Source organism: Dendrobates tinctorius, unplaced genomic scaffold (assembly GCF_039654945.1).
Source record: "Dendrobates tinctorius isolate UK_male_01 unplaced genomic scaffold, ASM3965494v1 ptg000152l, whole genome shotgun sequence".
Lineage (NCBI taxonomy): Eukaryota > Metazoa > Chordata > Amphibia > Anura > Dendrobatidae > Dendrobates > Dendrobates tinctorius.
In genome coordinates, this window is record NW_027361819.1 from 5,100,600 (window position 1) to 5,117,458 (window position 16,859).

The 16,859-nt window shown below is 49.5% G+C and overlaps 2 protein-coding genes across 6 annotated transcripts in view; both read right to left on the reverse strand.

Moving 5' to 3' along the window:
• LOC141050805 (nuclear factor 7, brain-like) overlaps positions 1-10,614 on the reverse strand; it is a 41,043-nt gene extending 30,429 nt beyond the window's left edge. For 2 of the 3 annotated variants that reach the window (XM_073547469.1, XM_073547468.1), the window contains exon 1: positions 10,193-10,614. In XM_073547469.1, coding sequence (XP_073403570.1) covers positions 10,193-10,391 — 199 coding nt within the window. In that variant the 5' untranslated portion in view covers positions 10,392-10,614. The remainder of the gene's footprint in view (positions 1-10,192) is intronic. The other variant, XM_073547470.1, reaches the window with a different exon arrangement.
• A 1,563-nt stretch (positions 10,615-12,177) lies between these two features.
• The window catches only part of LOC141050807 (nuclear factor 7, brain-like), a 48,929-nt gene continuing 44,247 nt past the window's right edge, over positions 12,178-16,859 (reverse strand). For all 3 annotated transcript variants that reach the window (XM_073547473.1, XM_073547474.1, XM_073547476.1), the window contains exons 4-9: positions 14,840-15,283; positions 14,670-14,765; positions 13,460-13,693; positions 13,350-13,372; positions 13,129-13,259; positions 12,178-12,858 (exon numbers count right to left, since the gene is read on the reverse strand). In XM_073547473.1, coding sequence (XP_073403574.1) covers positions 12,320-12,858; positions 13,129-13,259; positions 13,350-13,372; positions 13,460-13,693; positions 14,670-14,765; positions 14,840-15,283 — 1,467 coding nt within the window. In that variant the 3' untranslated portion in view covers positions 12,178-12,319. The remainder of the gene's footprint in view (positions 12,859-13,128; positions 13,260-13,349; positions 13,373-13,459; positions 13,694-14,669; positions 14,766-14,839; positions 15,284-16,859) is intronic.

Here is a 16,859-nt window from a genome sequence, read left to right on the forward strand (position 1 = left end):
GAGCCGTCCTGTATATACAGTATATAGGGGAATACGCGGTATACAGGGGGATATATCACTCACGGTAGGAGCCGTCCTGTATATACAGTATATAGGGGGATATGCGGTATACAGGGGGATATATCACTCACGGTAGGAGCCGTCCTGTATATACAGTATATAGGGGGATACGCGGTATACAGGGGGATATATCACTCACGGTAGGAGCCGTCCTGTATATACAGTATATAGGGGGGATACGCTGTATACAGGGGGATATATCACTCACGGTAGGAGTCGTCCTGTATATACAGTATATAGGGGGATACGCGGTATAGAGGGGGATATATCACTCACGGTAGGAGCCGTCCTGTATATACAGTATATAGGGGGATACACGGTATACAGGAGGATATATCACTCACGGTAGGAGCCGTCCTGTATATACAGTATATAGGGGGATACGCGGTATACAGGGGTATATATCACTCACGGTAGGAGCCGTCCTGTATATACAGTATATAGGGGGATACGCGGTATAGAGGGGGATATATCACTCACGGTAGGAGCCGTCCTGTATATACAGTATATAGGGGGATACGCGGTATACAGGGGGATATATCACTCACGGTAGGAGCCGTCCTGTATATACAGTATATAGGGGGATACGCGGTATACAGGGGGATATATCACTCACGGTAGGAGCCGTCCTGTATATACAGTATATAGGGGGATACGCGGTATACAGGGGTATATATCACTCACGGTAGGAGCCGTCCTGTATATACAGTATATAGGGGGATATGCGGTATACAGGGGGATATATCACTCACGGTAGGAGCCGTCCTGTATATACAGTATATAGGGGGATACGCGGTATACAGGGGGATATATCACTCACGGTAGGAGCCGTCCTGTATATACAGTATATAGGGGGATACGCGGTATACAGGGGTATATATCACTCACGGTAGGAGCCGTCCTGTATATACAGTATATAGGGGGATACGCGGTATAGAGTGGGATATATCACTCACTGTAGGAGCCGTCCTGTATATACAGTATATAGGGGGATACGCGGTATACAGGGGGATATATCACTCACGGTAGGAGAAGTCCTGTATATACAGTATATAGGGGGATACGCGGTATAGAGGGGGATATATCACTCACGGTAGGAGCTGTCCTGTATATACAGTATATAGGGGGATACGCGGTATAGAGGGGGATATATCACTCACGGTAGGAGCCGTCCTGTATATACAGTATATAGGGGGATACGCGGTATACAGGGGGATATATCACTCACGGTAGGAGCCGTCCTGTATATACAGTATATAGGGGGATACGCGGTATACAGGGGGATATATCACTCACGGTAGGAGCCATCCTGTATATACAGTATATAGGGGGATACGCGGTATAGAGGGGGATATATCACTCACGGTAAGAGCCATCCTGTATGTACAGTATATAGGGGGATACGCGGTATACGGGGGTATATATCACTCACGGTAGGAGACGTCCTGTATATACAGTATATAGGGGGATACGTGGCATATAGGGGGATATATCACTCACGGTAGGAGCCGTCCTGTATATACAGTATATAGGGGGATACGCGGTATAGAGGGGGATATATCACTCACGGTAGGAGCCGTCCTGTATATACAGTATATAGGGGGATACGCGGTATACAGGGGGATATATCACTCACGGTAGGAGCCGTCCTGTATATACAGTATATAGGGGGATACGCGGTATAGAGGGGGATATATCACTCACGGTAGGAGCCGTCCTGTATATACAGTATATAGGGGGATACGCGGTATAGAGGGGGATATATCACTCACGGTAGGAGCCGTCCTGTATATACAGTATATAGGAGGATACGCGGTATACAGGGGGATATATCACTCACGGTAGGAGCCGTCCTGTATATACAGTATATAGGGGGATGCGCGGTATACAGGGGGATATATCACTCACGGTAGGAGCCGTCCTGTATATACAGTATATAGGGGGATGCGCGGTATACAGGGGGATATATCACTCACGGTAGGAGCCGTCCTGTATATACAGTATATAGGGGGATACGCGGTATACAGGGGGATATATCACTCACGGTAGGAGCCGTCCTGTATATACAGTATATAGGGGGATACGCGGTATACAGGGGGATATATCACTCACGGTAGGAGCCGTCCTGTATATACAGTATATAGGGGGATGCGCGGTATACAGGGGGATATATCACTCACGGTAGGAGCCGTCCTGTATATACAGTATATAGGGGGATACGCGGTATAGAGGGGGATATATCACTCACGGTAGGAGCCGTCCTGTATATACAGTATATAGGGGGATACGCGGTATAGAGGGGGATATATCACTCACGGTAGGAGCCGTCCTGTATATACAGTATATAGGAGGATACGCGGTATACAGGGGGATATATCACTCACGGTAGGAGCCGTCCTGTATATACAGTATATAGGGGGATGCGCGGTATACAGGGGGATATATCACTCACGGTAGGAGCCGTCCTGTATATACAGTATATAGGGGGATACGCGGTATAGAGGGGGATATATCACTCACGGTAGGAGCCGTCCTGTATATACAGTATATAGGAGGATACGCGGTATAGAGGGGGATATATCACTCACGGTAGGAGCCGTCCTGTATATACAGTATATAGGGGGATACGCGGTATACAGGGGGATATATCACTCACGGTAGGAGCCGTCCTGTATATACAGTATATAGGGGGATACGCGGTATACAGGGGGATATATCACTCACGGTAGGAGCCGTCCTGTATATACAGTATATAGGGGGATACGCGGTATACAGGGGGATATATCACTCACGGTAGGAGCCGTCCTGTATATACAGTATATAGGGGGATGCGCGGTATAGAGGGGGATATATCACTCACGGTAAGAGCCGTCCTGTATATACAGTATATAGGGGGATACGCGGTATACAGGGGGATATATCACTCACGGTAGGAGCCGTCCTGTATATACAGTATATAGGGGGATACGCGGTATACAGGGGGATATATCACTCACGGTAGGAGCCGTCCTGTATATACAGTATATAGGGGGATACGCGGTATAGAGGGGGATATATCACTCACGGTAGGAGCCGTCCTGTATATACAGTATATAGGGGGATGCGCGGTATACAGGGGGATATATCGCTCACGGTAGGAGCCGTCCTGTATATACAGTATATAGGGGGATACGCGGTATACAGGGGGATATATCACTCACGGTAGGAGCCGTCCTGTATATACAGTATATAGGGGGATACGCGGTATACAGGGGGATATATCACTCACGGTAGGAGCCGTCCTGTATATATAGTATATAGGGGGATACGCGGTATACAGGGGGATATATCACTCACGGTAGGAGCCGTCCTGTATATACAGTATATAGGGGGATACGCGGTATACAGGGGGATATATCACTCACGGTAGGAGCCGTCCTGTATATACAGTATATAGGGGGATACGCGGTATACAGGGGGATATATCACTCACGGTAGGAGCCGTCCTGTATATACAGTATATAGGGGGATACGCGGTATAGAGGGGGATATATCACTCACGGTAGGAGCCGTCCTGTATATACAGTATATAGGGGGATACGCGGTATACAGGGGGATATATCACTCACGGTAGGAGCCGTCCTGTATATACAGTATATAGGGGGATACGCGGTATACAGGGGGATATATCACTCACGGTAGGAGCCGTCCTGTATATACAGTATATAGGGGGATACGCGGTATACAGGGGGATATATCACTCACGGTAGGAGCCGTCCTGTATATACAGTATATAGGGGGATACGCGGTATACAGGGGGATATATCACTCACGGTAGGAGCCGTCCTGTATATACAGTATATAGGGGGATACGCGGTATAGAGGGGGATATATCACTCACGGTAGGAGCCGTCCTGTATATACAGTATATAGGGGGATACGCGGTATACAGGGGGATATATCACTCACGGTAGGAGCCGTCCTGTATATACAGTATATAGGGGGATACGCGGTATACAGGGGGATATATCACTCACGGTAGGAGCCGTCCTGTATATACAGTATATAGGAGGATACGCGGTATACAGGGGGATATATCACTCACGGTAGGAGCCGTCCTGTATATACAGTATATAGGGGGATACGCGGTATACAGGGGAATATATCACTCACGGTAGGAGCCGTCCTGTATATACAGTATATAGGGGGATACGCGGTATACAGGAGGATATATCACTCACGGTAGGAGCCGTCCTGTATATACAGTATATAGGGGGATGTGCGGTATACAGGGGGATATATCACTCACGGTAGGAGCCGTCCTGTATATACAGTATATAGGGGGATACGCGGTATACAGGGGAATATATCACTCACGGTAGGAGACGTCCTGTATATACAGTATATAGGGGGATACGCGGTATAGAGGGGGATATATCACTCACGGTAGGAGCCGTCCTGTATATACAGTATATAGGGGGATACGCGGTATACAGGGGAATATATCACTCACGGTAGGAGACGTCCTGTATATACAGTATATAGGGGGATACGCGGTATAGAGGGGGATATATCACTCACGGTAGGAGCCGTCCTGTATATACAGTATATAGGGGGATACGCGGTATACAGGGGGATATATCACTAACGGTAGGAGCCGTCCTGTATATACAGTATATAGGGGGTTACGCGGTATAGAGGGGGATATATCACTCACGGTAGGAGCCGTCCTGTATATACAGTATATAGGGGGATACGCGGTATACAGGGGGATATATCACTCACGGTAGGAGCCGTCCTGTATATACAGTATATAGGGGGATACGCGGTATACAGGGGGATATATCACTCACGGTAGGAGCCGTCCTGTATATACAGTATATAGGAGGATACGCGGTATACAGGGGGATATATCACTCACGGTAGGAGCCGTCCTGTATATACAGTATATAGGGGGATACGCGGTATACAGGGGGATATATCACTCACGGTAGGAGACGTCCTGTATATACAGTATATAGGGGGTTACGCGGTATAGAGGGGGATATATCACTCACGGTAGGAGCCGTCCTGTATATACAGTATATAGGGGGATACGCGGTATACAGGGGGATATATCACTCACGGTAGGAGCCGTCCTGTATATACAGTATATAGGGGGATACGCGGTATACAGGGGGATATATCACTCACGGTAGGAGCCGTCCTGTATATACAGTATATAGGGGGATACGCGGTATACAGGGGGATATATCACTCACGGTAGGAGCCGTCCTGTATATACAGTATATAGGGGGATACGCGGTATACAGGGGGATATATCACTCACGGTAGGAGCCGTCCTGTATATACAGTATATAGGGGGATACGCGGTATACAGGGGGATATATCACTCACGGTAGGAGCCGTCCTGTATATACAGTATATAGGGGATGCGCGGTATACAGGGGGATATATCACTCACGGTAGGAGCCGTCCTGTATATACAGTATATAGAGGGATACGCGGTATACAGGGGGATATATCACTCACGGTAGGAGCCGTCCTGTATATACAGTATATAGGGGGATACGCGGTATACAGGGGGATATATCACTCACGGCAGGAGCCGTCCTGTATATACAGTATATAGGGGGATACGCGGTATAGAGGGGAATATATCACTCACGGTAGGAGCCGTCCTGTATATACAGTATATAGGGGATGCGCGGTATACAGGGGGATATATCACTCACGGTAGGAGCCGTCCTGTATATACAGTATATAGAGGGATACGCGGTATACAGGGGGATATATCACTCACGGTAGGAGCCGTCCTGTATATACAGTATATAGGGGGATACGCGGTATACAGGGGGATATATCACTCACGGCAGGAGCCGTCCTGTATATACAGTATATAGGGGGTTACGCGGTATAGAGGGGGATATATCACTCACGGTAGGAGCCGTCCTGTATATACAGTATATAGGGGGATACGCGGTATACAGGGGGATATATCACTCACGGTAGGAGCCGTCCTGTATATACAGTATATAGGAGGATACGCGGTATACAGGGGGATATATCACTCACGGTAGGAGCCGTCCTGTATATACAGTATATAGGGGGATACGCGGTATACAGGGGGATATATCACTCACGGTAGGAGCCGTCCTGTATATACAGTATATAGGAGGATACGCGGTATACAGGGGGATATATCACTCACGGTAGGAGCCGTCCTGTATATACAGTATATAGGGGGATACGCGGTATACAGGGGGATATATCACTCACGGTAGGAGCCGTCCTGTATATACAGTATATAGGAGGATACGCGGTATACAGGGGGATATATCACTCACGGTAGGAGCCGTCCTGTATATACAGTATATAGGGGGATACGCGGTATACAGGGGGATATATCACTCACGGTAGGAGCCGTCCTGTATATACAGTATATAGGAGGATACGCGGTATACAGGGGGATATATCACTCACGGTAGGAGCCGTCCTGTATATACAGTATATAGGGGGATACGCGGTATACAGGGGGATATATCACTCACGGCAGGAGCCGTCCTGTATATACAGTATATAGGGGGTTACGCGGTATAGAGGGGGATATATCACTCACGGTAGGAGCCGTCCTGTATATACAGTATATAGGGGGATACGCGGTATACAGGGGGATATATCACTCACGGTAGGAGCCGTCCTGTATATACAGTATATAGGAGGATACGCGGTATACAGGGGGATATATCACTCACGGTAGGAGCCGTCCTGTATATACAGTATATAGGGGGATACGCGGTATACAGGGGGATATATCACTCACGGTAGGAGCCGTCCTGTATATACAGTATATAGGAGGATACGCGGTATACAGGGGGATATATCACTCACGGTAGGAGCCGTCCTGTATATACAGTATATAGGGGGATACGCGGTATACAGGGGGATATATCACTCACGGCAGGAGCCGTCCTGTATATACAGTATATAGGGGGTTACGCGGTATAGAGGGGGATATATCACTCACGGTAGGAGCCGTCCTGTATATACAGTATATAGGGGGATACGCGGTATACAGGGGGATATATCACTCACGGTAGGAGCCGTCCTGTATATACAGTATATAGGAGGATACGCGGTATACAGGGGGATATATCACTCACGGTAGGAGCCGTCCTGTATATACAGTATATAGGGGGATACGCGGTATACAGGGGGATATATCACTCACGGTAGGAGCCGTCCTGTATATACAGTATATAGGGGGATACGCGGTATACAGGGGGATATATCACTCACGGTAGGAGCCGTCCTGTATATACAGTATATAGGGGGATACGCGGTATAGAGGGGGATATATCACTCACGGTAGGAGCCGTCCTGTATATACAGTATATAGGGGGATACGCGGTATACAGGGGGATATATCACTCACGGTAGGAGCCGTCCTGTATATACAGTATATAGGGGGATACGCGGTATACAGGGGGATATATCACTCACGGTAGGAGCCGTCCTGTATATACAGTATATAGGGGGATACGCGGTATACAGGGGGATATATCACTCACGGTAGGAGCCGTCCTGTATATACAGTATATAGGGGGATACGCGGTATACAGGGGGATATATCACTCACGGTAGGAGCCGTCCTGTATATACAGTATATAGGGGGATACGCGGTATAGAGGGGGATATATCACTCACGGTAGGAGCCGTCCTGTATATACAGTATATAGGGGGATACGCGGTATACAGGGGGATATATCACTCACGGTAGGAGCCGTCCTGTATATACAGTATATAGGGGGATACGCGGTATACAGGGGGATATATCACTCACGGTAGGAGCCGTCCTGTATATACAGTATATAGGGGGATACGCGGTATACAGGGGGATATATCACTCACGGTAGGAGCCGTCCTGTATATACAGTATATATAGGGGGATACGCGGTATACAGGGGGATATATCACTCACGGTAGGAGCCGTCCTGTATATACAGTATATAGGGGGATACGCGGTATACAGGGGGATATATCACTCACGGTAGGAGCCGTCCTGTATATACAGTATATAGGGGGATACGCGGTATACAGGGGGATATATCACTCACGGTAGGAGCCGTCCTGTATATACAGTATATAGGGGGATACGCGGTATACAGGGGGATATATCACTCACGGTAGGAGCCGTCCTGTATATATAGGGGGATACGCGGTATACAGGGGGATATATCACTCACAGTAGGAGCCGTCCTGTATATACAGTATATAGGGGGATACGCGGTATACAGGGGGATATATCACTCACTGTAGGAGCCGTCCTGTATATACAGTATATAGGGGGATACGCGGTATACAGGGGGATATATCACTCACGGTAGGAGCCGTCCTGTATATACAGTATATAGGGGGATACGCGGTATACAGGGGGATATATCACTCACGGTAGGAGCCGTCCTGTATATACAGTATATAGGGGGATACGCGGTATACAGGGGGATATATCACTCACGGTAGGAGCCGTCCTGTATATACAGTATATAGGAGGATATGCGGTATACAGGGGGATATATCACTCACGGTAGGAGCCGTCCTGTATATACAGTATATAGGGGGATACGCGGTATACAGGGGGATATATCACTCACGGTAGGAGCCGTCCTGTATATACAGTATATAGGGGGATGCGCGGTATACAGGGGGATATATCACTCACGGTAGGAGCCGTCCTGTATATACAGTATATAGGGGGATACGCGGTATACAGGGGGATATATCACTCACGGTAGGAGCCGTCCTGTATATACAGTATATAGGGGGATGCGCGGTATACAGGGGGATATATCACTCACGGTAGGAGCCGTCCTGTATATACAGTATATAGGGGGATACGCGGTATACAGGGGGATATATCACTCACGGTAGGAGCCGTCCTGTATATACAGTATATAGGGGGATACGCGGTATAGAGGGGGATATATCACTCACGGTAGGAGCCGTCCTGTATATACAGTATATAGCGGGATACGCGGTATACAGGGGGATATATCACTCACGGTAGGAGCCGTCCTGTATATACAGTATATAGGGGGATACGCGGTATACAGGGGGATATATCACTCACGGTAGGAGCCGTCCTGTATATACAGTATATAGGGGGGATACGCGGTATACAGGGGGATATATCACTCACGGTAGGAGCCGTCCTGTATATACAGTATATAGGGGGGATACGCGGTATACAGGGGGATATATCACTCACGGTAGGAGCCGTCCTGTATATACAGTATATAGGGGGGATACGCGGTATACAGGGGGATATATCACTCACGGTAGGAGCCGTCCTGTATATACAGTATATAGGGGGATACGCGGTATACAGGGGGATATATCACTCACGGTAGGAGCCGTCCTGTATATACAGTATATAGGGGGATACGCGGTATACAGGGGGATATATCACTCACGGTAGGAGCCGTCCTGTATATACAGTATATAGGGGGATACGCGGTATACAGGGGGATATATCACTCACGGTAGGAGCCGTCCTGTATATACAGTATATAGGGGGATACGCGGTATACAGGGGGATATATCACTCACGGTAGGAGCCGTCCTGTATATACAGTATATAGGGGGATACGCGGTATACAGGAGGATATATCACTCACGGTAGGAGCCGTCCTGTATATACAGTATATAGGGGGATACACGGTATACAGGGGGATATATCACTCACGGTAGGAGCCGTCCTGTATATACAGTATATAGGGGGATACGCGGTATACAGGGGGATATATCACTCACGGTAGGAGCCGTCCTGTATATACAGTATATAGGGGGATACGCGGTATACAGGGGGATATATCACTCACGGTAGGAGCCGTCCTGTATATACAGTATATAGGGGGATACGCGGTATACAGGGGGATATATCACTCACGGTAGGAGCCGTCCTGTATATACAGTATATAGGGGGATACGCGGTATAGAGGGGGATATATCACTCACGGTAGGAGCCGTCCTGTATATACAGTATATAGGGGGATACGCGGTATAGAGGGGGATATATCACTCACGGTAGGAGCCGTCCTGTATATACAGTATATAGGGGGATACGCGGTATACAGGGGGATATATCACTCACGGTAGGAGCCGTCCTGCCTCTTGCACGAGTACGTGGCTCCGATCTGCACGATCACATCTTCCTCCACGTCCCCGTCGTCTCCATCTCCGCCCTCGTCGTCTTCCTCCTCGTCCATGGCCTCCTCGTTGTCCGCCTCGTCCCCGGCCAGGACGTCTTTCTTCTCCAGCTCGGAGACATCGGGTTGTGCTGTGGCGGCCATGGCTGGGGGCTGCGGTACCGGAGAGCGGGGGGCCTGGACACCGTCGTTACCTCACACAGAGGAGGGGGGGCCTGAACACAGAGGCTGGACTGCGCGCCCGATTCTACAGTGCGAACTGCGCATGCGTCTTCCGGTTTGTAGGACAATAGAATGGCGGCCTCCGGCCCCGCACGTGGGAGCCACCAGCAGAGGGCGCTGCGCACCGGGGGAGGAGTAGGCGGCAGAGCAGCACTCGGCGCATAGATCTGTAGGCCCAGGCGGATGTGCAGCCTCATCTGTGCACACAGGGGCTCAAACACCTCAGCCCTGCACCAGACGGAAGCCAGCTGCGGCATAAAGGAACAAGCAGTGCTGCAGTGTAAAGCATGGTGTAGTGCCAGAGGCAGCAGGGTGTGATAAACGGCTTCCTGCACTAATTGGCAGCAGTGACATTGGGCATACCTCCCAACGTTTGAAGAAGGGAACGAGGTTGCGGGGCGCTTCGCAAATTTTAGGCCACAGCCCCTGATCACACCCATGTCCATACCCCAGCGAAAGAGAGAAAGAACAGAGAGATAAGAAAGGGGTGAAAGAAAAAAAGGAAGATTAGAGAGCGAAAGAAACAGAAAGATTCTATAAAGATACTATAGCAGCCCGGCTCCCATTGTAGTGCCCACTTGAGCCTCCTGATGCAGGACATATCATGATCCGCTCACATGGCATCCCCGATTCCAAGGCGATCCCACTGTCCACGCTGTCGGGGGAGGACACGGTGATGTATCTGAAGCATTCCCTGAAGCGCCTCCATGGTTCCGTCACAATCTCCTCTCGAAATTACCTAATTTCCGGTCAGCTTCCAGCACATCACTTCCGGTGGAACGTCACATGCGAATTTTAAAGTGCTCCACCGTGTACTCCTGTGTCCGCAGGAAAAGTAACCTCCCAGCCAGGACACTCAACATCAGGACTGTCCAGCTGGATCCGGGACGGTTGGGAGGTATGAATACTCCCTACCGTACAGCTCCATACACCTCATACACACATGGCTCCGGTCCGTATACCTCTACACACACTGCTCCACTCTGTATACCTATACACAAACATGGCTCCGCTCCGTATACCTCTACACACACACGGCTCCGTACACCTCGTATACACAAGGCTCCGGTCTATACACCTCGTACACACACAGGGCTCCGCTCCATACACACGTGGCTCCGCTCTGCATACCCCATACACACACGGGTCTGCTACATCCACCCTGTAAACCCCTCCTGACCCCACACAAACTTCCCCTCACCAGCATGACAACCAGCACAGCAGAGTCCTGCACACACCGAGCCCCTGATCATGTGACTCCCGACTCCTCCCCTCCTGTGACCTCATCACAGGTCCTGTGCAGACAGAAGCAACAGCCTAGCAAGTCATCGCAGGCTGTGGAGGGCGCTGCGGGGGTCTCTTGGAGGGTGAGAATGGGGTCGATGCATGGGGGGGCGTGGCGGCTCAGTGCAGTGAGGGGGGAAAAAAAAAAAAAAAAAAAAAAAAAAGAGTCCAGCTTGGGACAGGCAGTCAAAAACAGGACTGTCCCGCAATATCCGGGACGCTTGGGAGCTATGACATTGGGGCTGATTGGGCCACTCGCCCATTTGGGGGTTGGCGGATGATCAGGCTCTCTGTGTAACTCGCATGTTTGGGCTGGTGATGCAGAGTGGCGCTTGTGAGGTCAGTCATTACGGAGTGCCGCTAATGAGAATGAGGCTGCGCGAGGCGTCCCGGAGCGTCAGAGTAAAGGACACATACAAGTTACTGGTCATTCAACACTTCATTTCCATAAAAAATAAAACAGCAACGATGAACATTATGAACTAAACGTTGTCACTAAACAAAGACATTTCTGCATTTCTTGACAATAACATGCGAAACTAAACCATTGTAACGCGGCAGCGGCATCAGTCGTGCACGAAGCGCAGAGGTTGGGCATTGAGGCCGGAGTCATGCAGGAATGGGGACAGGTACGGATACAGTTTCTCTGTGAACGTGGCTCTGAACGTGTAGATGGCAGTCATGTCGTCGGCGTTGTAGAAGGAGATCTGACCGCCCTCGTAATCTATGTACACTCCGATCCTCTTGGGCTTGGCGCTCAGGATCAGGGTCCTGGAGGGAGACTCCAGAGCCTTGTAGGCATTGCCATTCCTCAGCCAGATGGCCCAGTAGCCGTTCTTGGGGTTCAGCTTGATCTTCCCCTTGCGGTTGCTGGACTCGCTGGCCATGCCCACATCCCAGGCGGTCTTGTCTCCCACTTCCACCTCCCAGTAATGGCGTCCGGAATCGAAGCCCTGAGAGCCCAGGACCAGGATGCACTGGCTGAAGCGTTTGGGGTTATCGGGGAGCGCGTGCTTGTTGTCGCCGTACTTCACGCTGGTCATGTTATCGGACAGCACGAGGTTGGGGTGCGCAGTGGACGGGTCCAGTAGTATCGGAGTTAGCTCTGAAAAAAAGGGGGAGGGAGAAAAAAAGTTCATGGACTTTCTGATTCTTTATTCCAGCTCACAATCTGATACAAATATTGCCCTCTGTTATCAGCCATTTAGTCCCCCATGAGTAATGAGCATAGACCTCAGCCATCCACGTGATCGCTACGCACAAGTACAAACGGCATGGTCTACACAGGACACGTAACCTTGTGCTGTATGCCACGTGACATGACCGTTTACCCCACCAGTCCTTATTGCGGGTCCTTACGGAGCTCTGTACTTACTCGGTACAATGAAGGACCTCATCTGCTTCCACACCGTATACTGGAGGGGTCCTCTGAACGTCCCTTGGCACAGATCCTTGGACAGCAGGCTGTTCCCGGAAGACATCACCTCTTTCTGCTCTGTCTGACACCTGCGGAGACAAGAGCATGAATCTCACTCACCATCCCGTGGCCGGCACCACCGTACCCATCAACAGCCTAAAGCTGCAGCAGAAACTTACTTCTCAATGAAAGACTTGATGTCCTGTATGAAAGATAAAGAAAATTATGATTAATCCAAGGAAAGCTAAGGGGAGCCTGGACATAAAGCTCACCAGACATCAGCACTTACCATCAGGAAAGAGATGGAGTCTGTGTCGTTCACCCGCTCGTTGGCCATGGTGATGGTCTGCTTAATGTTGTCCCGGTTCTCCTGCATCTTCACCATGTTGGTCTCCATCTCCTTCAGTAGGTTGTCGCCTTGGTCCTGCAGCTGCTCCAGAAGTTTCTCCTCTTGCTCCTTCAGGAAAGTGTGCAAGTTCTTGAACTCGTCCACGATATGTTGCTTGAACTCGGAAATATTGGTCTGCGGGGAAAGATCCGGAAAATGTCGTATGAGATGAAGTGTGGCGGGACGGGGTAGTGAAGTATGTATATGTATGGATGTATGACCAGCAGTAATTAACATATGTCCCTAGACTACAGGACTAACAAAGGTCACAACATATATTATCCTGAGAAAGGGAGTCTTCTGTCTCCAGTCTACCCAGGGAGCCTTGCCGAGAACACACAAAGTGGAAACATTTCACACCTTCTGACTCTTCTAAGAGAGATGCCAATCTCAGCCTGACACTATCTATCTATGAGAAAGGTTACACCAAGGGTTTTCAGAGAAAATAATGTATTCATTGGTAGATTAGCCATGGTCCAGTCACAGACGAGCAATTAGATTATTAATATGGGAGGCTGGTCTAGCAATCTGATCTCCTGGTCAAATCTATAAATTAGGCCTTTACACAAAGAAAGATGTTCACATGTGGGGTAGCATGGTAAACTGATGTGTGCCATAATTTGCTTTTCCTCCCACAGGAAACAGAATAACTGCAGATAGAAACGTTGTAGGTATTTGTTATTTTATCCCTTTTTATTTTATCACTGTTTTGCATATTTGTATGTCACTTTTTAGTTCCATATTTTTTATATCTTTATTGTAAGCACTGTACCTTTTCTATCAAAGCTTAAAAATTTTAATAAGTCTGAACCTTGTTGTTCTAAAGAATCCATAGCCTTAGAGTGTGTGATCCTGGTGATTGGCACATAGTAGTAGTACTTCTTCCGGGACTCATCACCCATGTGTTCGTTGAGTGGTGGCAGCGCGTATGAGCGGGGTGTGTGGTCTGTGTCAGGGTGTGATTTATGCTCCCACTGCAGCATAGAACAGAGGTTGAATGCTGGACTGAGAGGAGACAGATTAACCCTAGCAGGCGCAACCCCAAGTCACGTGCTGAGAGCAGGTATGTGACAGACGGCACGTCTCCGGATTACAGGAGTGTCTCGCTCACCTTGTGCTGCTCCACCTTCTCCTGCTGCTGGTCAGTCAGCTGCTCCGTCACCTTCAGGGTTTCTTCTAATGGGGCTACAATGGTCGACAGCTCTGCCTGCGGGTGACGGAATGGTGGTAAATGTACAATCTGCAGCCATGAGATCTAAGGAGGGCTTCCTCACCACTTACCCGGTATAACCCAACAGCATCCAGGATGGGCAGGAAGTTGTGACTGGCGTGTTTGAGCGAGTCGCGGCAGATGACGCAGCTCAGTGTGCCGTCGTCCTTACAGTACAGCTTCAGCCGCTCGTCGTGCTCAGGGCAGTTCTCTGCCAGTTTCGGCTTTGCAGGGGTCAGGGTGGTGGAGCTGCTACCCACTGTCTTCTTCACCAGGTTGGCCAGGGCTCGGTTGGTGGTGTACCTCTTGTCAGTAATGACTTCCTTACAGTCTGGGCAGGTGAAGGATTCCTGCCCGTCCCAGGCCTTGTCAATGCAGTTCCTGCAGAAGTTATGGCCGCACTCCACCATGACGGGATCCTTAAAGAGCTCGCTGCACAGGAGGCAGGTTAGTTCTTCAGCAAAGTCCCCGGACGCCATCTCCGAATTGTTTTCAGTGATATCCACTTTCACTTTCTAGAAAAACATACAACATGTGAGGGGACAATTCATGAATGAGAGACGGGGATAATGTGCGTCCTCCGTAGAACAGTCTCTGCAATAACCTGCAGGACTGCCCACCCAAACGTGCACTGCTCACACAGGACGGTAACACAGTGACTCCATCTTAACCGGCCACCCCTGCGAGACGACTGCAAAATAGAAAGAAATGTTTATTGGGAGCAGAAAATAGGCATTCAGGTGAAGCCGGGTACGAGGTGCAGGCCGGACGGGCGTCACCTGGAATTTGCAGGAAATAAAAGACAAAAATAAAAACACAAAATGGAACAGAAGTTATACACAGTATTATGAGGGTCAGACATCCACAGCAATTATTCAAGAACCCCCCGGCACCCGATTAAGGATGGACATACACATTACATGGCTGCCAAACGCTTGATCACCTCTCCCATACACGGGGAGCTCGCTCCTGTGTGCTCTATAAGCTAGCTGCCATCTAAGACATCAGCTGGCGGATTATCTTTGAGAGAACAATGCGATTGGCAGTCTGAAATTGCCAAGAGTGATCGACATCTCTCCTATCAGTTGGCCGGTGACTCCATACACAGAGTGAGCCAACACCGGCGGGTTCAGCCATCTTTAGTCTATGGGACCCTTACAGTGACCTCAGCTCAGTCACATGTGGATGTTGCTGTAGATCAGAGATAACCGAATTGCCCGGCAATCGCTCATCTCCACTAAGATAACAAATCAAAACAGAAAAATAAAAATTTCTTCAGTAGTATTGTGTCACCTAAGGGGGCATCATGTGGCCCCCACAAAAATCAATGACAACCACACAGACCCTGGCGGACCCCAAAGTGGGGTTACAGCAGGTAATATGGGAGATGCCCAAGTCTCACCCCTCTATTAACTGCATTCACCCCACAGAATATGGCCGTTGGGCTTTTCGGACACCGCTTTGATAATCGTGCCGCCTCTACCGGTTAGCACAATATATAAAATGAGCATTTCAAGTGCGAGGAGTATGGAGACCCCTGGCATGATGTGACCCCCACAGACACCACCGCGCACCCTTTGTACATGTCCAGAGCTGGTGCCGTGAGCGGAGGAGGCAGCACAGTCATCGTTATCCCCTAGGATATGAGGAAGATTCAATTTTGGGTGAAAATGACCATTATGGAATTTGCACTTAAATACATAAAATAAACGAGGTCTAATGGCAGAAATCATCCGATGGCAATACAGGAGTTTCCTCAGATCTTAGGTGAGGCTGGGCAGCCTGGCGGGCACAATCAGGGCATCATTGCCCCGACCCCCGGCATGGCACCACACAAAGGTCATAAGTTAAGGCGAATGGAACACTACAGAAAGTCGGCGCAGCATACCGCGGCGTCACTAACGCACCGGCCATGGAGTCCCCGAGTATATAGCGCGGCACACACAGGATGAAGGCAAACATGGAGGCATCCTCCTGCTCCGACGTGGGGAGAGCATGGCGAGGATTGGAGGACAAGCTATACCTTGCAATGAATGATTGTGCACAGATGGAGTCTGCGGGGTCCGGGGCCATTCACACAATTAAAAGTAG